Source organism: Meles meles, chromosome 2, assembly GCF_922984935.1.
Source record: "Meles meles chromosome 2, mMelMel3.1 paternal haplotype, whole genome shotgun sequence".
In the NCBI taxonomy this organism is placed as follows: Eukaryota; Metazoa; Chordata; class Mammalia; order Carnivora; family Mustelidae; genus Meles; species Meles meles.
Window position 1 is genome coordinate 123,988,694 of NC_060067.1, and position 27,849 is coordinate 124,016,542.

The window sequence follows — 27,849 nt, forward strand, 5'->3', positions numbered from 1 at the left end:
CGTCTCTGTATCTTCTTTGGAAAAATGTCTATTTATGTCTTCTACCCATTTAAAAATTTGGTTTTTTTGGTGTTGAGGTTTATAAGTTCTCTATGTATTTTAGATATTAACTCCTTATCATATAAATCATTTGCAAATGTAGCCTTCCCATTCAGTAGGTTGTCTTTTTGTTTTGTTTGTTGATGAGTTCCTTTGCTGTGCAAGAACTTTTTGATTTTGGTATAGTCCCCATAGTTTAATTTTACTTTTGTTTCCCTGGCCTCAGGAGACATATCTAGAAAAATGTTTATACAGCTGATGTCAAAGAAATTACTGCCTGTGGGGTTTTTTGTTTGTTTGCTTGTTTTTTAGGAGTTTTATGATTTCACAGTTAGGTCTTTAATCCATTTTGAGTTTATTTTTGTGTATGATGTAAGAAAGTGGTACAGTTAAATTCTTTTCCATGTGGCTCTCTGTTTTTCCCAGCACCATTTGTTGCCAAGACTGTCCATATATTCTTTCTCCTTTGTCATAGATTAATTGACCATATAAGCATGGGTTTATTTCTGGACTCTCTATTCAGTTCCATTGATCTATAGGTCTATATTTGTGTAATATGTCATTTTTTAATTAGTAAGATATTTGATATGCTTCATAGGGCTGCTTATGGGGAAATGACAAGAACATTCCTATCAGATATTCATAGAAATGATACTCCCCCCTTGACATTCATGTATTTTGTTTTAATTTTAATTATAAGGGAAATCCTTTGTTTTTTCTTGTCCCCTGTAGGCCCTCCTATCAGTCCTTCGAGAAAGCCATCGTTCAAGAACAGTTTTTAGGAAAGTTGGAGGATTTGTGTACATTACATCCTTGCTTGTTGCTATGGAAAGGTCTTTGAGCTCACCACCCAAGAATGGCTGGGAGAAAGTGAACCAGAATCAAGTGTTTGAACTTCTCCACACTGTGTTCTGCACATTGACTGCGGCAATGCGCTATGAGCCAGCCAACTCTCATTTCTTCAAAACAGAGATTCAGTATGAGAAGTTGGCAGATGCCGTTCGATTTCTTGGCTGCTTCTCAGACCTACGAAAAATAAGCCCCATGAATGTCTTCCCCTCAAACACACAGCCATTTCAAAGACTTTTGGAGGAAGATGTAATCTCGGTGGACACAGTGTCACCCACTTTACAGCACTGCAGTAAACTCTTTATTTATCTCTACAAAGTAGCCACAGATTCTTTTGACAGGTATGGCTTTGCTCTGAATTAAAGGGTGTGCTATGTATGACTTCAGCATTAAGGCTCGAATTATAAGTTAACCTGAAAGGAAATGAAAATGAATCTTTTCTCTTATTTGCTTATCTGACCCTTTATTTGTGAATCTTACTGTTGCTCTGATGTTAAGGTTTTCAATGTGAATATTTGTGTATTACTTGTAAATCTAGGGTCAGTTAGCTGTTGAGGCACTTAATGAAAGTTTGTATAAAGTTTACTTTAATGATGGTGTTTGCTATTGTTCTCTTTTTCCTCTATTCTCAACGTTAGGTACATCAAGACTTACTGATATTAGTTACCAGTAAGGGAACATGATTATGATTATATGTATTTCCAGACAGATGATATATTTTCAGCATTCCTAATCATTAGCAACATTTTGTAATCCTTGAAAAAGAATATTGCTCCATAAGAGACGTTGGTAGTTTGAGACTTTCAGATTTGTTTACTCATTTCTGTATTAAACAAGTCCTTAACGAACACCTACTGCATGCCGTGTTATTGTGCTAGTCCTGAGGGGTCAAGCACAAGATGACTTTAGACATGGCCGTCCCCTAGCTTAAATACAGACACAAACAATGACAATATATTGTGATAAAATCTATTAGGAGGGAATTCCAGGGTTCTAAGGGGATCATAGGAATGCCACTTTACCTGAATCATTTATTTTCAGTTGTTAAAGTGTTTTCTCACTTTGAAAATAATGTAAGATTGGTCATGGTGCTAATTTGTCCTGAGCATTATCACTTTTAACAGCTGCCATAGTTTTATCTCATAAAATAACTGGATTGTTTCTTTATTGTCCTGTAAATTAAGCAAGTAACTCTGTTCAGATGGAGCTTCTAATAGATTTTATATCCTTTACCATAAAGTAACCTACTTTGAAATATCTACTGAAATGTTTCTTGCTTCTTGACAAAATTTCTTAGACCTAACCATTTAGATAAGAAAATACAGGTAATGTAAGAAAGATTGTTTTCCCATTTTTAACATCTTGAAAATAAAAATGCATATATGTTGTTAAAAGAGACATAGTATGGTGTAGTATTCAAGGAACAAGATGTTTGAAATTGAAATTTTTATATTTAGATTCAACCTCTTTTCCCTTTTCTACTTATCCTAGTTAGTATACCTCATTTTTAGTTTTCTTTGTCAAAAACAGGGCTTAAGGCACTCTGTTTAACAAATGTGTTAAGTGTTAACATTAATAGATAAGCATCTGCCTTAAGCATGCTTTCCTGTTTCCTTCAGTGCATGTGTTGTAGTCTTGTTTCTCGTTCCTGCGGAATATGGAGGATGTTCCTTATTACACTTTTACTGGTAATTCTTGTGAAACTAACCAGCTGCCAACCTGGTGTTCTCTTCTAACCTCTCTCAACCGCCCTGTCTGTTTTGTCGTCTGTAGTCGTGCAGAACAGATCCCTCCTTGCCTGACAAGTGAGTCTTCTCTCCCCTCTCCCTGGGGTACACCAGCTTTGTCCAGGAAAAGGTACTGATCTTATAACAGAAGTCAATCCTTACTTGTGTGCGGTTTTGTTTTTTTTTTGGTCTGTGCTTAATTATATGTTAATGTGGTGATTGTGCTTTGTATAAAACTTTTTTGGCTTTCTATTTGTTTTGTTTTGAGGTTTTAGGTTTTAGAATCGTCAGCTTCTGAGTGTATTTATGAGGAAAAACTGCGTTAATGCTATGAGGATATGAGAGACATTTAGAATATTGTCTGATTCCATTATTTAGAGTAAAATATACATTTTACTTTTAGAGCAGGCGTATCTTATTAAAGTTAATTTAGAAATGAGGACTTAGTGCCTCTTTAAGTGGAGTACTTTATTTATTTATTTATTTTACTTTAAATATGCTAAGAATCCCTCTTCGGTTTTTGCTTTTACTCCAAAATGCACATCACTGCACTGGAAGAGAGCTGCATGTTTTCTCAATCAGGTTCAACCAGTTGATATGTGATGCTGTTGTGGAGACTTGTCATGGCCAACCTTTGAAAAAAATGAATTAAAAAAACCATCCTAGCTCTTGTTTTCATTGGTTTTGTGAACATCTCTTTTTAAAGCTCATCTAGTCTACCTTGTATATAAAGCTTATGAATATAAAGAACCAGCAATTGATTGACAAGAGTACAATTAAGATCCATTTAAAGATTCCGTTTGCAAACTGTGCTTAAAATGATCATAGCCTGTAGAGTTGGGACCAGTACCGTTCCTTCCCCAGTTTTTGTCATGACCAAGTACAAGGCCTTCAGTCTTATATTAATATATTCTTCCATTGCGGCTTTCTAGAAATGAATCCTGAGGTTCAACTGTTGTTGATTTTGTTTCTGTTCAGATTTTGTAATTTGAATATTAGTGGAATTATTATATTGAAACTATTTGTTACAGGTCCTGTATTTCAATATATCATGGTAATAATATTCATTAGATAGGTGGACTTTATATTTTCCTTTTTCTCTTATTTTTACACTAGGACTTAGAGCTCATTTTCTGACAGCAAATCATGGAATAGTTCCGAATAGTCTTAAATGAATTTAGTGTTGTTCAGTATATTTGTATTTTAAAACTATTTTGTTTTTTGTTTTTCTAAGAGCATTTTTTAATATAAGAAATTATAAAATCATTTTTAATTGAAGTAGTGTATTTTTCTGTTGCTAAAATAAATGCAGTAAAAGGTATTCTTTGTGTTTGAGAATTCACATGTGTTCACTACCCCACATACTGGATATTAGAAAAATAATTTTAATTACTAAATAGTTCTAATTATTGCAAGTCACATTTATGAATCCATAAATTATGAAGGTACAAAAATTGCTGTGTTTAAAAACATTTAACCATTTTTTAGGTATTAACCAAAAAGTATAAAATACTTCCAGTAGAAATTCACAGGTTAAGGAAACACATGGAAAGGAAACCCATCAGAACTTGTTATTTATTTAACTGATAATCTGACAAAGGGAAAATTTTATTCCATCTCATAGAGAGTTATTTAAGACTTAGATCAAAAACATTTTGTCGGGGCGCCTGGGTGGCTCAGTGGATTGGGCCGCTGCCTTCGGCTCAGGTCATGATCTCAGGGTCCTGGGATCGAGCCCCGCGTCAGGCTCTCTGCTCCGCAGGGAACCTGCTTCCTCCTCTCTCTCTGCCTGCCTCTCTGCCTACGTGTGATCTCTCTCTCTGTCAAAAAAAACAAAACAAAAAAAAACAACAAAAAAAACATTTTGTCATCATTTGCATCACAGCTACATGGAATGATGCCATATTTTTGACTTCAGGGGGAACGGTCTCTGACTCAGTAGTCCTGGCTGAGTGAATCTTTTCTATGGGAATTCCAATTAGGCCTTCAGCTTGGTTTTACCCCAAGGAGGTTCCCAATACTGCTTATAATAATAAGGTCAACACTGACATTTTCAGGTTGCCATTCTGGTCCAGTTACATCCATTTTGCTGAGTGATAAGAATCATAAGCTAATAAAACAATGTTTTTATTTTCAAATGTAAATACAGTAACTTCTGGAATTAGAATATCTCTAGGACATCTCAACAAATTATTTCAGTGTCTTTTTCTTGTGGCAGAATGTGTTTTTGTTGGCAAAAGGAGAAACCAACATTGTATTAATTTTCATGGCTTGTGGAATATTCAGACACAAGCAAGTTTTGAGTTGGTGATACTTGTCTGGCACGTAAAATCCTAGAGATTCTTCTCTATTTTAAGAATTGGGGACAAAAACCTAAGAAAACTTATATTTGGAAAACTAAAACTCATAATACTTTTTATCATTGTTCATTATTCAGAAAGAATAACGGAACAGAATTATAGCTGAACAATATTTAATCTGAGCTACGGAAGTGAAAACAAAATACAAAATAAAAACCAAGGCTCTCTAGAATATATCTGAGGGGAAGAAAAGATGGCTAGTAGTATTACTATTCAAACATGATATCTGTTACTCAGTGCTTGTTTTACTTGGTGGAAATTAAGGCAAAGGGTATTCAGAATTTAAATATTCAAGAATATATTCCCCAGAGAGGTAGGTAAGTCTTAAGTGTGTATGAAAATTTAGGTTGAAATATTAAGTAACAATTTCTCTAAGTTTTAAAAATAGCTGCAACATAAAAGTTAAATTTTGAAATGTTGTCTTATGTTTGTAAATGATTAGGTCTTACTTGGGATTATTCATTTAATAAGCTTACTGTAATCTCTAAATTTAAAAAATGATAATACCTGCAGTGATACCTAAGTGACTTAGTAAATATTAATAATATTATATAATGCCTATTAAAATAGACCTAATTTTAGTTAATAAATAAGCAATCCTTACAACATTTTTCTGATTTGAGAAGAATGAATGAAATTTTTATACCAATATTGTTATCTTATGGAAGATTTAAAGGTTTGCTACTATAATAGCTATATATTAATTAGTAAAGAGTTTGGTTTCCGAAGGCATAAAGGCTCCTTCCTGGGTGTATCCATAATTTAAGTTCAGTCTGTATTAAATCTGGAAACTCAAATAATTTTGGAAGGCCTATGACTAAAATTATACAAGTAGGATTGGGTTTTTCTCCAAATTGAGTTATTTTTTATGTGTAATGAAAAACAGTTTTTATGAAATTTCTTAATGATTGAAAATTCCCATTACACTATAATCTTTTTTTCAAGAGGGTCAAAAATTTCATAGAATTAAAACAGCACAGGTAGAGGATACCTATTGATAATAATTAGCATTTAGAAATCTATCCTAGTAAATTTAGAAATTAAATATTTCTGAACAAAACAGCAGGAAAAAAAATGGAACAAAACAAAAACCCAGAGTTGAAAAAATGAGTAGGTGGAAGACATGGTAACTTTAAATAAACTGGAAGAGCCCACGTGCTTTTTTTATAAGTGAGGCTGAATACTTTCCTAGAATCTCTGTTAAAAAGAGAATGGTACTTTAAAAAAAAAATGGCCGTGCCAAATTTTTCTACAGAATCACTGACTTAAAGCATCTGTTTCCCAAGCTGCTCTTGTGCCAGAGAGCTGAAACCACACTGCTCTCAGAGACAGAGCTCAGCATTAGACAAATTATGCTGAAACCAATTCATCGGAACAAAGAGCTCCCATAGGCTGAAGCCACGAGCATCTGTTCTCTAGTGCCAGGATACAACATGTGCAAAACTCATGAATTGTAGAAGGGTAGTATGAAATAGAAAGTGGAGATCATTGATGAGAAGAAATGTGCTATGTTCAGGATATAGCAAGGCTTTCTACCTCATAAAGCTTATTATGTAAAATATGCCTTCTATGTTTTTAAAAAATTGTGATGAGTATTATTAAAAATTGTGATGAGTATTTTCATTGGTAAGTGGGTAATGCAAAAGAATGTGACTGTAGTTCCAAATAAGCTAAAGGAAAACTTCCTTGATGCTTAACACTACTTCTTGTCAGATAGCCAATATTCTTACCCAACCCTGACTGATTGACCCACTTAGAGAATAGGCCACTTATATATTGTTAGTCACTGATTATGTTACCCATGGTATAAGGAAAGGTTACAAACACACAGGTAATTTCAAAAGAAAATCTTATTGAGGGGCGCCTGGGTGGCTCAGTTGGTTAAACGCCTGACTTTTGATTTTGGCTCAGGTCATGATCCTGGGGTTGTGGGATCGAGCCCTGCATCTGGCCCACACTGGGCATGGAACCTGCTTGAGATTCTCTCTCTCCCTCTGTCCTTCCATCCTCTACCCTCTAAAAAAAAGAAAGAAAGAGAAATCTTATTAGGAAAGATTTTATTTCATTTATATCCTTATCACATTATATCAGAACTTTTACCTTATCTAAAGTTTTGGATCACTGTAATTTCACCTGTTTGCTGCATCTTCTAGTACAGGTGTCATTTTTTTTCTTCTAGTTTTACTGAGATATAATTGGCATACAGCACTGTATAAGTTAAATTAGACAGCATAATGATTATCTTACATATGTTGTAAAATGATTATCACAGTAAGTTTAGCTAGCATTCAACATCTTAGGGTGCCTGGGTGGCCCAGTCAGTTAATCGTTGCTCTTGATTTCAGCTCAGGTCATGATGTCAGCATTGTGGGATCAGGCCTGCATACCGGCTCAGCACAGAGTCTGCTTGAGATTCATTCATTCGTTCTTTCTCTCTCTCTCTCTCGATCTCGATCTCTCTCTCCTTCTCCTCCTTCCCCCCCCCACCATTTGCTTTCATGTGTGCTGTCTTTCAAAAAAAAAATTTTTTTTTTTTTCATGGTACGCCTGGGTGGCTCAGTTCGTTTAAGCATCTGCCTTCAGCTCAGGTCATAATCCCAGGGTTCTGGGATCAAGTCCTGCTTTTAGGCTCCTTGCTCAGTGAAGAGCGTGCTTCTCCCTCTGCCTGCCACTCCTCCACTTGCCCTGATTGTGTGTGCGCGCTCTCTCTCTCTCTCTGTCTGACAAACAAATAAAAAAAATCTTTGAAAAAAATCTTTGAAAAAATCCATAATCTCATACAGATACAAGGAAAAAATGTTTTCCTTGTGATGAGAACTTTTAGGATCTACTTTCTTAGCAACTTCTTAAATGAAACAATCCAGGTAACAAATGGTAAAGACATATCAGAGCCTAGAAGAATTAGTTAAATTGTTTATACCTGACTCATTAAGAATTGATAGTATATTGCTCTTTTATATCCCAGCCTGTAAGTGTTTTATAACCCAACATTGAATTACAAAGGTTTTGCTTGTTAGTGGATAAAGGTAACAAAAGATGAAAAAATTGAACAGAGAATTTGATTGGAATTTGATGCTAAGTTACCCTTCTTTCTTTTCTATAGGCATGCATATCATTCTGTTTCAACTCCCCCTGTTTACCCTCCTAAAAATGTCGCTGACCTGAAACTACATGTGGCCACAACGTCTCTCCAGAGTTCTGATGCCGTCATCATCCATCCTGGAGCCATGCTTGCTATGCTGGACCTGCTGGCCTCTGTTGGATCGGTGACACAGCCAGAAGTAAGCTTGGACATGTTAGCTCCTCTCCATCTTTCATAAGTGAAAGGACTTGAATATGACTGTATAATTAAGGAAATTGAGCCAAGAAAGACAGACTGATAGGGAACCATTCCATACCACATACTAAAGTAGAAAAGGAAAAAATGAGATTTTAAAATTTAGGTGTTAACTTTCTTTGTGAGATAGGTATGTATTTTTTAGAATACAATTCATTTGTCACAAATGCAACCAAGGCGGGTGCTAAAGTAATTCTCCTCATAAGTCCTGCTTGGCAGTGGAAATTATTAATAAATAGTGCAGGAAAAAAAATGACCGAAGATACCATTTCGAGGCTATTTATCTGTTCTGACTTATACCACTCAAGAGTTTGGGTGAATTGGTGCTTTAGTGACTAGTTTGTTAAAATGGTGTAGGGTCTCTAAGGCCTAAAAGGTCACATATGTAAATGATTGGCTTTCCTTTAAATTGGGTCTTCACCCATCATGTAAAAGACCCTGCATTCACCTTTTCTACAAAAATCAAAATACTGTTGGTTATATAGTCACTTAATACAGAAAACGGGAGAGAGTGGAGTCCGGCTGGGTAGGCTTCCAGCAAAATGAGGATAGGAAACCTTCGCCTATCTCAGTTCTGGAGTTGCCATGTCACTCCCAGTCAGCTTCTGAACTCCTCTGAAGGTCATCTGAACTGTGTAGAGACAGAGACCTCCTATTAAAAGGTGTGTTTCCTGGGGAAAGAAGGATCACCTTTCATACTAAGAATGCCCTGGTGGCATGGATTTCTTTACCTTTAGCATGCCCTGGACCTTCAGCTCGCTGTGGCAACTATTTTGCAATCCCTGGTGCACACGGAGAGAAACCAGCAGATCATGTGTGAAGCGGGTCTGCACGCCCGGCTGCTGCAGCGGTGCAGTGCGGCGCTGGCTGACGAGGAGCACTCACTGCACCCCCCCCTGCAGCGCATGTTTGAGCGCCTCGCCTCCCAGGCTCTGGAGCCCATGGTGCTGAGGTCAGTGTGTTCTCTTCTCCGCACTTGGAGGAGCCCCAGTTAGTAATGGCAGCTCCTAGCGTCTTCAGAGTCAGGAGTTCCTTCCTTAATAGACCTGTATTCAGGTATCTGTGGACAAAATCAAAGTAACAAAAATGGGCAAAATGCTTGGCATGTCGGTCTTAGGTAGGTCTAGAGGATGTCTGTCCATGGGTTATTCCTTCCACTCAAATCCAGTACTGTCCTTTAAAAATAAAATCATGTTATGTTTATATGACTTGCATCTACTTCATATTTGAGAACTTTTGATAGGTAAGAACTCATAAGAAATACTTTTTAAATGTTCTTATTGTAAAATTCAGATTTAGAGAAAGTTGTAAAATAGATTAGAGAGGTTCTGAGTCACTTTCACCCAGTTTCTTCCAGTGGTTACATCTTATGTGGCTTTAATACAATCTGGAAAACTAGGAAACTGATGTTGCTACACTGTATCCTTTGTATGCTTTGGTCCCCTCTTACTTCCCACATGCGTGGGTTTGTGTGCCCACCACACAATCCAATGTCATAGAGAGCTCCCTAGTGCTGCTACTGCTTTATTATCACCTCTGCTCCCCTGGTCCCCACCATTCTTAACACCTGGAAACCACAAATCTCATCTCCATCTCCGTAATTTTGTCACTTTGAGAATCTTATATAAAAGAAATCATATAGTATGTGACCTTTGGAGATTGACTTTTTTCACTTAATTTAATGCCTTGGAGGTACGTCCAAATTGTTATATTTCAGTAGTTTCTTTTGAATGCTGAGTGTATTCTATATGAATATACCTTCTACAGTTTAACTATTCAAGAAATATAGATATTTAAATCTTGGTAATGCAAGATAAATAGTCCTCTGTGTTTTAGGGATAAAATCCTTTTTTTTTTTTTTTAAAGACTTATTTACTTTATTTTAAAGGGAGATTGAGAGAGAGAGAAAGAGAGCACGCTCAGGGGGAGGGGCAGAGAAAAAGTCTAGAATCTCCATCAGAGTCTCCACTGAGTGCAGAGCCTGACGTGGGGCGTGATCCCAGAACCCTGAGATCATGACCTGAGCTGAAACCATGAGTCGGCCACTTAACCGACTGAGCCACCTAGCGATACAACCTTTTAAAAAAAATGTTTTTTCCTTGAGAGGCGCCTGGGTGACATCAGACTCTTTGATTTTTGTTTAGGCTCTGGTCTCAGGGTTGTGTCCATGCTGGACATGGAACTTATTAAGATTCTCTCCCTTCCTCTGCCCCTCTACTCCCCTCTCTCTCCCTCTTTTTAATTAATAAATAAATATACATATATTTACTTAAATATAAATATGTATTTAAATATAAACGTATTTTTATAATACATAAATATATAAAAATATATTTATAATACATCAATATTTATAATACATCAATATTTATAATACATAAATATATACATATTATAGATAAATATATAATACATAAAAATATATACATAAATATAAATATATAAATACATAAATATATATATAAGCTTATAAATATATAAATTTATTTAAATATAAATATTAAAAAGATATTTTTTCCTTGAAATTACCTTGCCAGACAGATTTAATGTATAAGTTGTCTTGTCCCCCCTTATAAAAATACACTCGTACATCTCATCACTTTCAGATATAAGCAGCTCTCTTTATGAGATAATTTTCTTTTCTGCTGAAGTATTCCTTTTTTATATAGCTTTTAAGAACTTTCTTAAAGACGGTTGGCCTTTATTTATAATTTATATTCTTTAACTGGCTCCAAATAATGATGCATTAAGAATAAACCATGTGCTAAACATTAAACAGTATTGTATTAGGCAGTGTGTACTAGGCCTTGACAATACCAAGATGAATGAGACTATCCCGGCTCACTTTGTCCATCATCTTAGGGATATATTAAAAAACCTAAAATATTGCAAACAGCATGGAGATTTTCCCCTGATCATTTTTGGTAATCTGCTGCTTTAAAAGTAGAGAGAGTGAATGAGACAGAGAGATTATCTCATCCTTAATACTAGTATTTTATTAAATAACTTACACTACTTAGGTAGACAGTAAGCAGTGCAGACCAACCGTTTGCACTTGCTCAGTTTTCATAATAAATGAATTTTCAGAACAAAATGTCTCATGATAGTACAGGTACCAGAGTTGTTGATGAACTATAGGCTATAAGGTTATAAGTTAATTGGATATTATATTCCACATGAAAAACTGGCGAATAGTACATAACTTAAAAAAAAAATTTTCTGCTATAGGGAGTCGAAAATGCAGAAGTTTTTTTGTTTTTTTTTTTTTCCTTTTACATGATGACATAAATGACTAGATATGAAGGACTCCTATCTGTGTAACTCCTAGACAATTCAGTATATTTTTGTACATCACATTTTAAGAGAACATGATCCCCAAATTTCATTTTTTAGCCCTTCACAATATTCTGTGCTTTTTTTTACTGCTAGGTAATTGAAATGTAAAATTAACATTATATATTATTTTATAATAACTGTTTGGATTGCTTTCATATTTTTAAATAGTCTGCTACAGTTCATGAGACCCCATACTTTGGTTTATGAATTCTGTGATGTTCCCAATCAAGGAATAACTGCTTTTTCTCTTCTTCAGGGAGTTTTTGCGTTTGGCAAGTCCATTAAATTGTGGTGCCTGGGACAAAAAGCTGCTAAAACAATATAGGGTCCACAAACCAAGTTCACTGAGTTATGAGCCAGAGATGAGAAGTAAGTTGACTTTGGAAGTTCCCTTTTTTGGTTTTTGTGTATATGAAAATCACGTGGGGGATGAATATCATTTCAAGAAATTTTACTCAGAAAGAAAGGAAAGGGATTGTTGTTATTTAAATGAGGAAACATAAAATCTGGTTGGTTAACTGAAGAAGGGGGCAGATGGGGGTGAGAAAGGAATCACTGATGGAAGCAGGATCCAGAGGACATGAGAATTACGTGCAGAGTAACACTTCGCTTGGAAGGAGCAATCCTTTCTCAGAGGATTCATAATTTCTTTGCCTTCCTCAGGTAGCCTTTGCCACCTGAACTGAAGTATTAGTTAGCTTGTTGACAGGCTCTGGGTTTGTAGGACAGCAGCTGGAGGAGGGCATGGAGGACAGATTAAAAATACTGCTTTAAAGTAGTTGAAGAGCTACACCGGGCCATATAGTCTGGATAGGAAAAGAAGTGAAACCAAGCAGCTAGTGAAAAACCAGGAGAAAAGGGATAGGTCACTGGACTGGAGAGTAGTGGCTAGGCCAGAAAGCAAATGTGGTGAGAGAAAAGGAATGAGAGTTCTGAGGAATGGGGATGGGTAGAATAATGGCAGTCAAAATTGGAGCAGTGAAACATGCGAGGGAAAGGACCAGGCCAAAATTGTGGCTTTGGAGTGAGGTAGAGGTGAAAGATGATCCTAGAGCTAGAAGTGAAGTGTTAGGTGCGTGGTTCATGTGAACGTGGACATCCCACAGGACGTGGGTGACCACTAGTACAGAGAAGACTGAGAATGACCTGCCAGTAGCAGCAGAGGGCACTCTGTTAGACAGGTGTGTGGTAGCGTTGCTGAGAGGAGCCCTGAAGAGGAGAAGTTTCTGCATCAGGCTGCTGGAATGGTAACCTGGCCCGAACACTGCCTACCAGTCTGGCAGGGACCCCCAAGAGGCAACGGGTTCTGTCTGAGCTGTGGACAAGCACGCCCTCAGCAGAGAGCTGGGTGGCACTGGACCTCCTCCTAGTGCGAATTCTCTGGTTTTGTTAGGGTTTTTTCCTTTTCAGTTCATTTTGTATAATTGTGAGCCATAGTGATAGACATTAGTTTTGATGGATTGAAGTAACCATTGCTAGCAAAGCAGGAAACTTAGAAAAGCAGAACAGCTGCCCTGAAAAGATGTAGTGATCGTTTCATTTATCCCCTTGTTCTTTCAGGTGAGAATCCGAGATTAAGCAATCTCCACTTGTTCTTCAGTCTTAATTTTTTTCTCCTGTGAATTATTCTCAGTGATTAGTGAATACCGTATTTTGGAAACTGAGGTTTTTTGAGTTCTAGTAGTTTTACTGGAAAACAAAGTATTGCAATTTTTCATATCTGTCAATATACCTCCCCTAGATGTATATATTCTTTTGTTATTTTTTTTATACTTAACATAATTTCTAGAATTGGATTGTGATTTCCTTTGCAAAGAGTAGAAACAAAAATAGTTCCTTTATCTAAGAGAAGATCGAAATATTTCTATGGTTGCCTGAATTCTTCACACACTTAAGAGAGAAAACAATGATATTTATGTTCTTTACCTTGAAAGGGAATATTTTCTCCATTCTTATCATTTGTAATATATTCCTGAACAATAGACCAGTTTAAAATGTCTTCTTCTTGAAATTGTTACCATTTATGTGCATATAGGAATTTTTTAATTCAAGTACTTTTGTGATCACATATTTAATTATAATAATGGTAAGGGAAAAGTTAAAAGTAGGAAAAAAATGGGAGAGAAGCAAGTTTTTGCTATTTATCTGATTATTTTTATGGTAATGATGACCTGTTTTGTAATTCTACGAGAATATTTTGCTTTCTTCTCAAAAATAGATAATAAATAATTTTGTGAAATAAAAGTATAACCTGGCTTTTTAGAAACATTATCTATAATTTATAATTTAATTACATTGTAACTGTGGCTTGGTTAGTGGTGATTCTTAGTATTTTTTACACTGTAGTAGCCAATATTTCTGCAATGTATTTATGACTTTACTTACAAGTTTAAAAAAACATGCTATTTAAGTTTAAAAATGAACATAAAGTACATTAAAACTGGAAAACAGCTTTGGTGTTTAAACATAAAATTGAATACTGAAACTCAAGAGTGGTATTTAAAAATAGGTCTGCTTTGTAAAGTCATTATTTTAGAAATCTACATGATACTTTTCCCAAGAGATTTTCTTTGACTTCACAGGTGGTATGATCACATCAATGGAAGGTCTGGGTTCAGATAATGTTTTCAGCTTACATGAAGATAACCATTATCGGATAAGCAAGAGCCTGGTAAAATCTGCGGAAGGAAGTACTGTACCTCTAACTAGGGTGAAGTGTCTGGTCTCCATGACAACCCCACATGACATCAGACTTCATGGGTCATCAGTTACTCCAGCTTTTGTTGAATTTGACACATCCCTTGAAGGGTTTGGGTAAGGAATTTGTAAGGTAGTCAAGTCTTATTATATGATTTTATGGTTCCTACTCGCCTTTAACAAATAGATCGTTGGTTTTAAGTATACTTAGTTAAGATATACTATGTATTCTCAAATGATGGAGTTCTTTGAGCATGTTATTTTAAGGCTTTTAGATTTAAAGTTATTTATTATATTAAATAAGTTGAAATGTTACAGGAGTTCGGAATCTAAGACCCATGGTCTAAATTTTTTTTTGTAAATTTTCTTTTGTTTTTTGGCAAATAGTTTTATTTTAACACAGCCACATTCAGTTGTGTATGTATTTTCTATGGCTGCTTTCGTATTAGAATGGCAAAATTAAGTAGTCATGACAGAGACTCTGGTTTACAAAGCATAAAGTATTTATGGTTTGGCCCTCTCAGAAAATGTTTGTCACCTGTGATTTAGTACACTAAATTTATACATAACATGCAAATTAAAATTAGATTAAAAGTTGTTTGGGGTTTATTCATCCTTTCCCCCAAATTACCTAGCTTACTACCATATACATTATAATTATAACTCAGTGACTGTCTCATCAAATGAGTGCGTAATTTCAAGTGGCAGATAATGGTATAGTAGCAGAAGCAAAAATAAATCTATAGAGAATCTAGAAGAATTTTTGAAATCCATCAGCCCCAAAACAGACACAAATGCTAATACTATAGATATGTGTTTATACTAGTTGTCTGGGGGATTGTTACACATCAATCTAAAACCATAAATTGTATTTTAAGAACATTGTCATGTGTTATTATTGAATGGTGAATTAAAACATATTATGGAATAGTGAAAACTAATAAGCACAGAGGAAAACAACTCACTGGGAAGGGGAACAAGGGAATTTCTGTGCAGTGACAAAGTTGTTCAATGTCTCGAACAGGGTTCAACATTAGTGCATTTTACCATATGTGGCCTATACTTGGATTTTTTAAAAAAAAATTTAAAAGTGATGCCACTGGAGATTGTTAAAGTATATCTTTTTTTTTTAATTTATTTTTTTCAGCGTAACAGTATTCATTGTTTTTGCACAACACCCAGTGCTCCATGCAAAACGTGCCCTCCCTATTACCCACCACCTGTTCCCCCAACCTCCCACCCCTGACCCTTCAAAACCCTCAGGTTGTTTTTCAGAGTCCATAGTCTCTTATGGTTTGCCTCCCCCTCCAATTTTTTTTTTTTTTAATAAACATATAATGTATTTTTATCCCCAGGGGAAAGTATATCTTTCTTACTCTTACATAATTACAAGAAGGGAAGGACTGTTTTAGGCACCCAGGTTTATTCCATGATCTCTTTGCTCTAATTAACTTTAAATGATGGCAGTTAATTACAGTGTGGCAAGTATGTAGTGGTAGGAGAAGAAAACAGTTGATCTTTAATATGTACATTGTCTTTTCTCTAATAGCTGCTTGTTCCTGCCCAGTCTGGCCCCTCATAATGCTCCCGCAAACAATGCTGTCACGACAGGCCTTACTGATGGGGCTGTGCTCAGCGGCATTGGTTCTGGTAAATATGAACTTTCTTAGCTCATGAGTCTTTTTTTTTTTTTTTAAGATCGTATTTTATTTAGTGTTTATTGCCTTCTTTTAAAAAGGTAAATCGGAGTCACCACAAACTCTTTCATTGTTACTTTTCCCTTTTTATTTTAGGTGAAAGATTCTTCCCTCCTCCATCTGGCTTAAGCTACTCTAGCTGGTTCTGTATTGAACATTTTAGTTCTCCTCCAAATAACCACCCTGTCAGACTTCTTACTGTTGTTCGCCGAGCAAATTCTTCTGAGCAGCATTACGTGTGCCTTGCCATTGTCTTGTCTGCAAAAGATCGATCTCTGATTGTTTCCACCAAAGAGGAACTACTCCAAAACTATGGTCAGTATCTATCTGTTTCTTTTTGCATCTTGTGGCAATTGAAAGTATTAAATTTCATTATAAGAGTCATCTTTAGGGTCCAGCTGGTAATTCTTTTTCAATCTAAATTATTAAAGAATAGAACAGGTTATATGAAATGTTGAATATTGTTTACCAGCATATTTTAAGGCACTTTCAAAAGAGACTTAAGTAGAAAACAATGGAAAGAGTTCCTAAAATAAGGATTCATCTCTACTTGCCAAGAAATCACAGCCTTTGCTAGGAAAGCAGATTGCTTGTTTGATATATTTTAGTAAGGATTTTCATTGGTCATGAATTCTGCGTAACTAATGAATATTCATTGAGCACCTGCCTACCATATGTGCTGTTCTGTGCTAGACACAATAACATTTTAATTACTTTATCCATCACTTACCTTCAAGGCTTAATGCATACCATTTAATAATCTTAATCTCCTAATTCTCTCCAATATGCCATGTTACATTGCTATCCAATAGAACTTCGAACATAAGACATTCGTGAGGATCTTTATAAATAATGTGAATAACATAAAATATAAATCTCACTTTACTGAATGTTCTTTGCTTTGAATATAAGCATTTGTAACATAAATACACCTCTTCTTCATTGTCTTCTAAATTTATCTTTTAACTAACCAAATACCACATACTGCTTCACATGTGGTTGATATTCAAATATTAATTTGAATGTTAACTCAATTAGATTATAAGGCCTCTTTTCTTAGTATTCTTTATAACTAGGACAGAGTAAGCATCATTATTGTAGAACTGCTTTAAAATTCTTCCTAGGACACTGCTTGATCCTTTTGATGTTTTCCTGCTAATCAAACCTGTCTTCAGTCTTGCCGTTTGGGAGACTTACTGTCTCATTCTTGCCCTGGATCTCTGACCTCTCTTACAACTTCCTTCAGCAGCTTTCTTTCCACCCAGGGTTTCATCTTTAGTCTTTGTATTCAAACTTCTCTTTGTGAGGAAAAAAAAAAACTATCTTTGTTAGCTTTAGGTCTTTTTAATCCCAGGGATTCAAAAATTAAATTTTTTTTTGTTTCCCCGTGTCCTATGTTTTCTCCTCATATTTTAAATGCAAATTAGACATCTTCATATGAAAAGTCTTTCTGTAAACAACTCAAACTCTAATGTTTATTCTGTATAAAACCTGCCTCTCTTTCTGTTTTCCTGTCTTAGTAAATGACACCCCCACCACCAGTTAGCCAAGCTAAAAAAGCTCAAGTCTACCTTGATAATACCACCCCTTCCACTAAGTCTTACTGAATTATGCTTCCTTCATTTTTCTTGAATCTTCCCTTCCTCATATGCCTGCTGTCATAAAAATTAATCAGTTTTTTTTTAAAATCACTGATCTGGACTTCCAAGATTTTAATTCTTTGTCTTTGTCTAGACAAAGATAGAAGTAGAACTATATGTTCGTACACATGATGTGATTTATTACCTTGGTAATCTGGGCAGCCCTGCTACCTAAAACACTTAAAATATTAATGTACAGGTATGACTAATTGACTGACTGAATGAATGAATAAGAAGAAAAGGAAAATAAATATGGATGGCTTGAAAGGGAAATAATGAGAAAAGTGAATAATAATGGAGAATTTGGGAAAAAGCTAGAATTTAATGGAAAAGTTAAGGAATGGATCTAGGGATATTTCATTAAACTAGAAAAATGTTTTCTAATTATCATTTTCACAAAATTTAATTTGCAAGACTACTGTAATCCATATATCACTGTGCATTACAGTAACAGATAACGTTAGTTACAGATGATGATAGTACTGCACGGATCCATCCTCTGAATAGCTGTAGCCTATTAAGATGTGTAGGTAAGGGGTGCCTGGGTGGTTCATTGGGTTTAAGCCTCTGCCTTCGGCTTGAGTCCTGGTCCCAGGGTCCTGGGATGGAGCCCTACATCGGGCTCTCTGCTTGGCAGGGAGCATGGTTCCTCCTCTCTGTCTACTTGTGATCTCTGTCTGATAAGTTAAAAAAAAAAAAATCTTCAAGATGTGTAGGTAATTAAGAGTTGTCTGAAAACAATCAGCTCACCAGGATATCCTGACATAACACTGAATGCTGAATACGGCTTAGTCTCAGCCTGAGTCAGAATGTAAAACGCTCAGAAAATTTTTGTAGGTTAAATCTTCTACAGTTCTGGACAAGATTTAGTCTATTAAAAAGAAAGGGAAAGGAAAGAGTTCTTTGTTTTGCCCATACTTTTGATCTTCTCTTTCACATCCTTTGGTCCATACACTAGACCTTTCAAAGCTGTTTGACCCTGCTTTTCACTGTTTCTTCAATTCTGTTCCTATATCAGGTCACCAGTTGGTAAGATTGCATTTCTTAACTCATCAATGGATGTGTATTTTGTATTATCATTTTAAAATATAATCTTGGCATTTCACTATATGCTACTACTTTAAGATTCCAAAAATAAATATTAATATTTTATTTGTAATTCTTTCTTCATATAATTTAAACTTTTTAAAAAATTATTTTTATTAACATATAATGTATTATTTGCCCCAGGGTTATAGGTCTGTGAATTGTCAGCTTACACATTTCATAGCACTCACCATAGCACATACCCTCCCCAATGTCCATAACCCAGCCACTTTATCCCCATTCCCCCCAGCAACCCTCAGTTTGTTTTGTGAGATTAAGAGTCTCTTATGGTTTTTCTCCCTCCTGACCCCATCTTGTTTCATTTTTTCCTTCCCTACCCCACACAATTAAACTTTTAACTTTTAGTGTATTTACTTCTATGTGCTTATCCTGAAAAATTGTGGGTCTGCTTTAAGTTACAGATTAGCTCTTTTTAAAAATTTTTGGGGGATGGGTGGGTGGAGGAATGAATTCTTAACAGCTGGCTACCCTGTTATTCCGTCCCTTCTTGAATGTTTAGAAATGTTAATTTTTAATTAGCTTAACATTAAGATTGAGTTAATATTGACCCATTATTTCCTAGCATGATCTGGCTAGGATCTGCTACCTGGTATGTAGCAGAGAGAAGCCAGATGAGAGTCAGGAAGTGATTGCAGAATGTTAGGAAATAATCAGAGTTGTCTGATGAAGCAGGAAACTTGACTCAAAAAACCACCTTTCCGTGTAGCCACGGTGGAAAACAGTATAAAGTTTCCTCAAAAAACTTAAAAATAAAATTACCATGTGATCCAGTAATTCCGCTACTGAGTTATTAATGAAAAGAACACAGAAATGTTAATTCAAAAAGATAGATGGACCCCTATATTTATTGCAGCATTATTTACAATAGCCAAGAAATGGAAGCAACCTGGGTGTCCATCAGTAGATGAATAGGTAACGATGAGGTGGTGTGTGTGTATATACAATGGACTATTTCCAATAGAAAAGAATGAAATCTTGTCATTTGCAACAACATGGTTGAAACTAGAGGGTATCATGCTAAGTGAAATGAGTCAGCCAGAGAAAGACAAATACCGTATGATTCTGTATATATGTGGAATTTACGAAACAAAACAAAAGAAACAAAGGGGGAAGAAGAGAGAGAGAGACAAACCGAGAAGCAGACTCTTAACTGTAGAGAACGAACTGATGGTCACCAGAGAAGAGGTTGGTGGGGGCATGACTGAAATCAGTGAAGGGGACTAAGAGTACCTTATCACAAAGAGCACTGAGGCCTGTACAGAACTATTCAACCTCACTCTAGTGTACGCCTGAAACTAATATAACAAACCTTTCCACTCCATAAATCACCCCCTTACTACCAGGGTCATTAGGCAAGAGTCAGGGCAGTGCAACCACAAACTGAGAACAGAGAGTTGGTTCTTTGTGTCATTGCGTAGGCATACAGCAAGAATAAAATTTTTAATTTTTTAACCAATGCTATAATCAAATTCATGGCAAATGAGAATTTCAAAAGACCTTTCATACAGATCATGACAGATAATAATCAAATAGTCTCTTTTTGTTGTCTTTTGTAACTTTATTTTCTATTTCATCAACTATTGTAGCTTTATTTGATAATAACTATATATTGAGCAGAAGATAGCAACATACATTCCAGGTTTCACTTCTTGCTACAGATAAAGTTATTGAATGAAAAGGGCATTTTTTTTTTTAAAGATTTTATTTATTTATTTGACAGATGGAGATCACAAGTAGGCAGAGAAGCAGGCAGAGAGATTGGAAGGGAAGCAGGCTCCCTGCTGAGCAGAGAGCCCGATGTGGGGCTCGATCCCAGGACCCTCTGATCATGACCTGAGCCGAAGGCAGAGGCTTTAACCCACTGAGCCACCCAGGTGCCCCGAAAAGGGCATTTTCATTTATATCATCATCATCATTGTTAGAATGAAGATGTTGAGTTTTTTCTTTCCGCTCTTTATTTTAGTTGATGACTTTAGTGAAGAATCCTCTTTTTATGAGATTCTCCCATGCTGTGCCCGCTTTCGATGTGGAGAACTTATAGTTGAGGGGCAGTGGCATCATCTGGTTTTGGTGATGAGCAAAGGCATGCTGAAAAACAGTACCGCAGCCCTCTACATTGATGGACAGCTTGTTAACACCGTGAAGGTAAGCATACTCATGCTTGTCGGTCTTAACCTGCTTTACAAGAGAGTTGAGGGAGGGGGGTGTGTGTCTGCAGGGGTAGATTACAGGTTGACCTTTATTACCATTTGAACAATATGTTTAAGAGTCACGTGGCTGGCTAGTTTATATCACTTGATTAGCGAAGAAGAGAAAGAAGGGGTTACAGAGTACTAAAGAAGGTACTGAGTATGTCAGCGCCTGAGCCAGGTTGCCAAGTGATTTTTCCCACCAGAAAAACAAGTTGAAGGATGCCTAAGTAACCTATGTGCACAGTGTTGTGTCGCTTTTTCGTTGTCATGCATTCCAGTAGACTCTGCATCCCTTTGGAGCTGGAATCGTTTTTATTCATCCAAATTTGTTTTCAGATCACCGAGATTAGTCCCTGATGATAATAGTAGGTGTTCCATTATGTTTGCTGAAAGAATGAGTGTATAAATATTATTCTACATATAGATATATGGTATTCAGAAGAGAGGCAAGAGAGTTGAAATAACCAATAAAGAATCAGAAGTTCTTTTTTGTATCAGGAGGACTGCCGCTGGTTACTTCTGACAGAACTCAGCTAGGTAGCTGTTAAAATGCTTTAGCTCTCCAAAAGGTACTATCCATTTTTATAGTGATTATCTCTTGAAAGAGCAACAAAAGCAAAGTTTGTCCTCTTGTGTGAATTAAAGTTTAAAGAACAGTAAAGTTGGCAGCTTCCTTGAATTCATTTCTTTCGTTAATGATACTTTATTGTGACATCGTGTTTCAGTAAGATAAACCCTAAAATGTACTCTGAGGGAATAATCATTGTTTGTTTTGTACACATGATTGCATTTGAAATGGGCTGTGGATTCTCTAGTAGGTTGTTCCTTTGTTATTTCTAGTATTATTTAAAATAAAAATGTCCTCAGCTTCTATTCTAGAATTGAGAGGTAGATTTATTACCGGTATATTTACATGGTTGCCATCACCATGCCTGTGAGGTGTCAGAGGTCCCTTGAAACCACCTTCAGGCCACATGGTGGTCTGCACGCTCACACTGTTGTGTGTGAGTTACTCACCAGTAACTGTTCTGTGATGTGTGGAGTGGTAGATGTAATCTGAGGCCAGGAGTGGTACCACAAACCGTCCATCATACTATCAAGTGGTAGAAGCTGCCTCTACCACAAGAAACAACTTGACTTCGTTATCTCTTATACTCTAATCATATGTTTATGTGAATGAATTGAACAGTAGTTTTGCACCTTGTCAGTAAACACTAATGTAATTTCAAATCTGAGAATGTAATTGACATTGAGATCATAGGTGTATAAATTACATAATAGACTGTTAAATTTTATAACTTTTACAGCACTTGACCCATTATAAAACACTTCTCATAAATATTTTATTTGACAGACTCATATTGAAGGTTACGTAGCTAATTTCAAGACTACTTGAATTCCATAGTTTAGAAAGCTCTGTTTTATATCAACTCCCAAATTTCATAGAAGCATCATTAATTTGATAGGCAAAACAATCAGACAGTGACAGTATCCCTCTGTCTGATTGTTCTCTTTCTTGCATTATCAGAGAGTTGGATAATAACTAATTTCCAGCTTCCACATCATGTTCCAGAATCTTGGCCTGCCCTCATGTATCTCTCAGCCCAGCTGCGTTTGTACATTTGTAAAGTTGCATGACGTTAGGATACTGAAACTATACACAAAAGGTGGTTATTTTCCTGGTGAAAGTGGGGGATTTGGGGTTCTATCTCATGCATTTGCTTTCATTTCTTCTACAGCTGCATTATGTTCACAGTACTCCTGGTGGCTCAGGTTCTGCTAACCCACCTGTGGTCAGCACAGTCTATGCGTACATTGGCACTCCACCTGCCCAGCGTCAAATTGCTTCCTTGGTTTGGCGCCTGGGACCCACGCATTTTCTGGAAGAAGTTTTACCTCCTTCAAATGTTACTACCATTTATGAACTAGGACCAAATTATGTTGGAAGCTTTCAGGCCGTATGTATGCCGTGTGAGTAACTTAATGTATAAAACTTAGCTTCGGCCATGTAGATCCATGAATAAGTGCGTGTACACGTGTAATACGGGTTTGTAGATGGGGTGTGGGTGAGCTTATACATTATGTTCATCATAGAAAAAGAGCCTTTTCCTTCACTCTTTCTCAGTGTGATACTGTTGACCACTCACTCCTACTCCAGATACTCTCCTCCACTGATTATGCTGTACTTTGCTGAGTTTTGTCTTCATGCCCAATCACTAATTTTCTAGTTTCTCTGATTGGCTTCAAGATATGTATGCTCTCTAGGAGTCTAACCACAGCCTTCCTCTCTTCCTGTAATTTCTCTTATTATATAAGCATCTTAAAGTGTATCTACTCTAGGGGTGCCTGGGTGGCGGCGCAGGTCATGATCTCAGGGTCCTGGGATCAAGTCCTGCATCAGGCTCCCTGATCAGCATGGAGCCTGCTTCTTCCTTTTCCTCTGCCTGCTGCTTCCCCTACTTGTGCTCTCTTTCTCTCTCTCCGTCAAATTAAAAAAAAAAATTTTTTTAAATGTTTAAAAAAAGTATATTCTGGTTAGAGGAAAGAAAGATGTTTCCAGACAACACACACACACACACACACACACAGATTTTTCAGTTTAATGAGTTAACATCAGTTGTCCTCATTTTCCTCATCCCTTTACTCCAAGAGTCTACTTCTTGTTATCCTTTCTCCCAGAAGAAATTTAGAGTCAATGGAGCTGATGTAATAGTACTCTTACCAAGTGATGTTCTCCATCCTCCTGTTCTCATTCTCCTAAAGTTCTCAGAAGAGTTAGGACAAGTATATTGTAAATGATGGTAATCCTGTGGCTAAGTAATTTGTCTTTCACTTGTGTTCTTTTTGTTTTCTTTTTTTTTTTAAGATTTTATTTATTTATTTGAGAGAAAGCACATACAAGCAGTGGGAAAGGGAGAGAGAGAAGCAGACTCACCACTGAGCAGGAAGCCCAGCGCAGGGCTCGACCCTGAAATCATTCCCTGAGCTTAAGGCAGATGCTTAGGCAACTGTGATACTCAGGAGCCCCTCTTTCACTCATGTTCTTGATTTAGATAGCATCTAATAATAGCTAGCTGAGCACTCAGTATGTGCAGTAAGTTAATATACACGAAGGGCAGAGCTGTTCTGAGCCTGTCACATGTATTTGTTCATCTCCTCAAAACATTGGTACTTATGTACTGTTTTTATTATCCTCATTTTACAGATGAGGAACCTGAGGCACAGAGATATGTAGGTCACATATCTTTTAAGTGATAAAGCAGAGTTTCAAATGTAAGCCATCTAGCTCCAAAACTTGTATTTAACTACTCTGCTGTGTTGTTTAGAAGAATACAGAGAAGCACAAATGGGGGCTCTCACTGGGGAGACCTAGTGTTAGGAAACATACAGGCATTCCACTCATGTTCATGCTCTTTCTCCTTTGATCCTAAAGGGGAGAAGTGTGTGATTTCTTTGATAACAGTTAAAACTCATTTCTTTTACATTGTGGTATTTGTAAAGCATATTTTAAGAATAAAACTTGGATGATATGAAGAATTTGAGAGGCAACGTGGGGAGTTTGCGGGGTAGGGAAGGAAATAATGAAACAAGATGGGATCGGGAGGGAGACAAACAAGAGACACTCATTCTCACAAAACAAGCTGAGGGTTGTTGGGGGTAAGGGAGTAGGAAGAGGGTGGTTGGGTTGTGGACATTGGGGAGGGTATGGGCTGTGGTGAGTGCTGTGAAGTGTGTAAGCCTGGCTATTCACAGAACAGTACCTCTAGGGCTAATAATACATTATATGTTAATAAAAAATTAAAAATTAAAAAAAAGGAATAAAACTTAGAAGTAAAGGTCTATGACTAGGTGGTTTTCTGTATTTTCTGAAAAGAAATAAATGAAGAGCTGAAAATTTAAATAAATAAAACAGTTTTTAAGTTTAGCTGTCATGGTCCACTTTAAAAGATTTTTGAGTTTACCCCTTAAAAAATGATAGAATAAAAAATCTGTGTTAGGATAAGGAGAAATACTGATGATTTTGAAAAGGATTGTTCTTCATTTGAAGGTAAAGATGCAAAGTCTGAAGGCGTAGTCCCATCTCCTGTGTCATTAGTGCCAGAAGAAAAGGTATCCTTTGGCCTCTATGCACTCTCTGTGTCTTCCCTAACGGTGGCAAGAATCCGGAAAGTGTACAATAAGTTGGACAGCAAAGCCATTGCTAAGCAGGTAAGCATAATGATTTCCCAGGAAGCTGTGGTGGGTTCTCCCCAGGAACAGTGTTTCAGAGGGTCATTACAGGTACCACCCAAGTAGGAATAATCACTGAAAATAATCGCTGAAATAATCCTGTATTTCTTGTATTTGTTTTATTTGGCTTTGGACTTAAGCCAAAACATGATTAGATATTTAGCTTAATTTGGAAAAGTGAGAATTTCCTTCTCTGTGCATGCTTTATATTCTTTTTTTTTTTTAATTGGCTATTAAGAAACTGAACTGCAGAAAATGAAAGAAAACAATTGCTCTTCTTAAGGCTATAACTTAACTTTTTTCTGAACCACTTACTGTGTGCCAGGTACCATCTTGTTTAGGACTCAGAAGTAAAATATAGAGAAAATTCCTGCCTTTATGGCACTTACATTGCCATGGAAGAGACATGTTAATACCTAAAGAAATAACCTCATCATAGGTCATGTTCAAAGGTGAAGAGTGCTCTGCAGAAAAATAAAGCAAGGAAGTAGAAAGTGATCAGCTTACAATGTTAAATAGGATGGTCACTATGAAGGTAAAATTGAAGAAGACTTGAAAGAGGTGAGGCAGCAAGCCAAGAGAATATGCGGACTGGGATATGGGCCGGGAACAGTGGGGTTTTGTCCCAGTGGTGTAAGTGCTGTGGCCCTGAGGAAGGTCCACGCCTGCTGCAGAGGCAGGCATGGCTAGGGCAAATGAGAGAAGACCTGGGTAGTAGGAGAGGAACTCAAATAGGTGATGGGGACTAGACTGTTAAGGATTTATAGGCAGCAGTAAAGGCATTGGATTTAACTAAGTGAGCTGGGAAGCATGATAGGTTCCCAGACCTAATGAATGAAATGTTAGCCAGGATGACTGTGACCTCTGTTGAATAGACGGGAGGGGAACAGACAGGGAGAAGCTAGGAGACCAGTTTTAGAATAATTCATATTAACGATGGTGGTGGTGAGAACTGGGGTGATAGCAGTGGCCATGATGAGAAATGATCAGATTTGAGGTAGATTTTGAATATCAAGCCATCAATTTTGGTGATTAGATGTGAATTTTGAGGGAAAGAAAAGAATCAAGGATAACTCCAAGGTGTTTTTCACTCTAACACTGAGGAAAATTGGGTAACTTTTTTCTGATTTGGAGAAAACTTTCAGGAAGAAAATTTCAGGAGCTTCTTTAGTTTGCGGAGAAATTCTGAGAGCTGTGTTTAGAAAAAATTTGAGAAGCATATTAGACATCTTAGTGGAGATCTCAAAGCCATTGAAAGTATGAATCTGGAGTTCAGAGTAGGAGTGTGAATCATGGATGCTCAGAGCTGGTATTTAAAGTCGCTTGACTAAATGCTTTCACCGAGCTGTAGATATGGATAGAGAAGAGAAAGGTTACAGACCGAGACCTGGGGCATCCAGTACTGTGGAGCTAGCTGGGGAGATGAAGAACCAGCGGAAAAGAGTGCGGAGTAGCAGCCAGCAAGAAAGGAGGAAAACCTAGGAGAGTTTGATGTGAGAGAAATCAGTGATTCATTGTGGTGAATGTTTCTGGTCAAGAAAGACTGGGGCTCAGGACCGACAAACAGTGAGTCTAGTGAGGTGGGAGTTATCAGTGAGCTTGGCAAGCTATTTTGGCTAATTAGGGAAGGCAAAGCACAAGGGAGGAAATCCAAAGACTAGAAGGAAGGGATTTGGGGACAGTAAGGATTGACAACTCTCATGCAGTCATATGTCTGTAAATACATGTACCATCTTTAAAGGAACATGAACTGTAGGTAAATTTAGTTCTACAGGTAATAATAGAATTAGAATCTTAGGATTGTGTTTGCTTTGAAAGCATGTTATGCATTTGTGTGTGTGTACACATGCAAAAGTAACATTTACGTAGGCATGTTTTATCTGTAAACACTTGAATAATTTATGTGACATTTACTTGGATATGAAGTAAAGCTAATATTATATTCACTGGTCAGAAATACTATGAGACAGCTAGTGATAAGAACTTTAAAACCATGACAGAATTTCATTCAGAAAGACCTCTGAAATTATTTCCAAAGACCATCCCCCCACCACCATCTTTATCTCAGTAGATTGTACTTAACTTATTTTCTGACCATTGTAAGAGCTTGCGCATTTTTAAAAAATGAATGCCCACATTTTTAATATTCTGATATGGAGAGAAAGAAATAATATGTTACTGATCATGTTTTATTTTCTTTTCTAATCAAAATGTTCAGATTGTTCTTCTATAGTTACATTTTATTTCCCTTTCCTATTCTTCAGTTAGGCATTTCCTCCCATGAGAATGCCACTCCTGTGAAATTGATACACAATTCAGCTGGGCATCTAAATGGACCTGCACGGACAGTTGGAGCTACTCTGATTGGATACTTGGGTGAGTCAGATCGTCTTACTATTTCAAACTTCTTTATTTGCCTTCAAATCTGCATTCACTTTCCCCACAGGAAGGCAGGTATTTAAATTCATTTTTCATACTGTTCTTGGCAGTATTTAGAGATGAATGTAACAATCTCAAACTCCAGTCAACTTTAAAAATCATAACCTTTTGGGGCGCCTGGGTAGCTCAGTGGTTTAAGCCACTGCCTTCGGCTCAGGTCATGATCTCAGGGTCCTGGGATCGAGTCCCACATCAGGCT

General features: G+C 36.6%; 1 protein-coding gene across 4 annotated transcripts in view; it reads left to right on the top strand.

Moving 5' to 3' along the window:
• The window catches only part of WDFY3 (WD repeat and FYVE domain containing 3), a 238,448-nt gene that overhangs the window by 111,469 nt on the left and 99,130 nt on the right, over window positions 1-27,849 (top strand). For 3 of the 4 annotated variants that reach the window (XM_045989611.1, XM_045989613.1, XM_045989612.1), the window contains exons 12-23: window positions 772-1,229; window positions 2,662-2,745; window positions 8,079-8,256; window positions 9,050-9,264; window positions 11,905-12,017; window positions 14,231-14,462; window positions 15,895-15,995; window positions 16,139-16,357; window positions 20,753-20,934; window positions 22,721-22,952; window positions 25,030-25,190; window positions 27,476-27,587. In XM_045989611.1, coding sequence (XP_045845567.1) covers window positions 772-1,229; window positions 2,662-2,745; window positions 8,079-8,256; window positions 9,050-9,264; window positions 11,905-12,017; window positions 14,231-14,462; window positions 15,895-15,995; window positions 16,139-16,357; window positions 20,753-20,934; window positions 22,721-22,952; window positions 25,030-25,190; window positions 27,476-27,587 — 2,287 coding nt within the window. The remainder of the gene's footprint in view (window positions 1-771; window positions 1,230-2,661; window positions 2,746-8,078; window positions 8,257-9,049; window positions 9,265-11,904; window positions 12,018-14,230; window positions 14,463-15,894; window positions 15,996-16,138; window positions 16,358-20,752; window positions 20,935-22,720; window positions 22,953-25,029; window positions 25,191-27,475; window positions 27,588-27,849) is intronic. The other variant, XM_045989614.1, reaches the window with a different exon arrangement.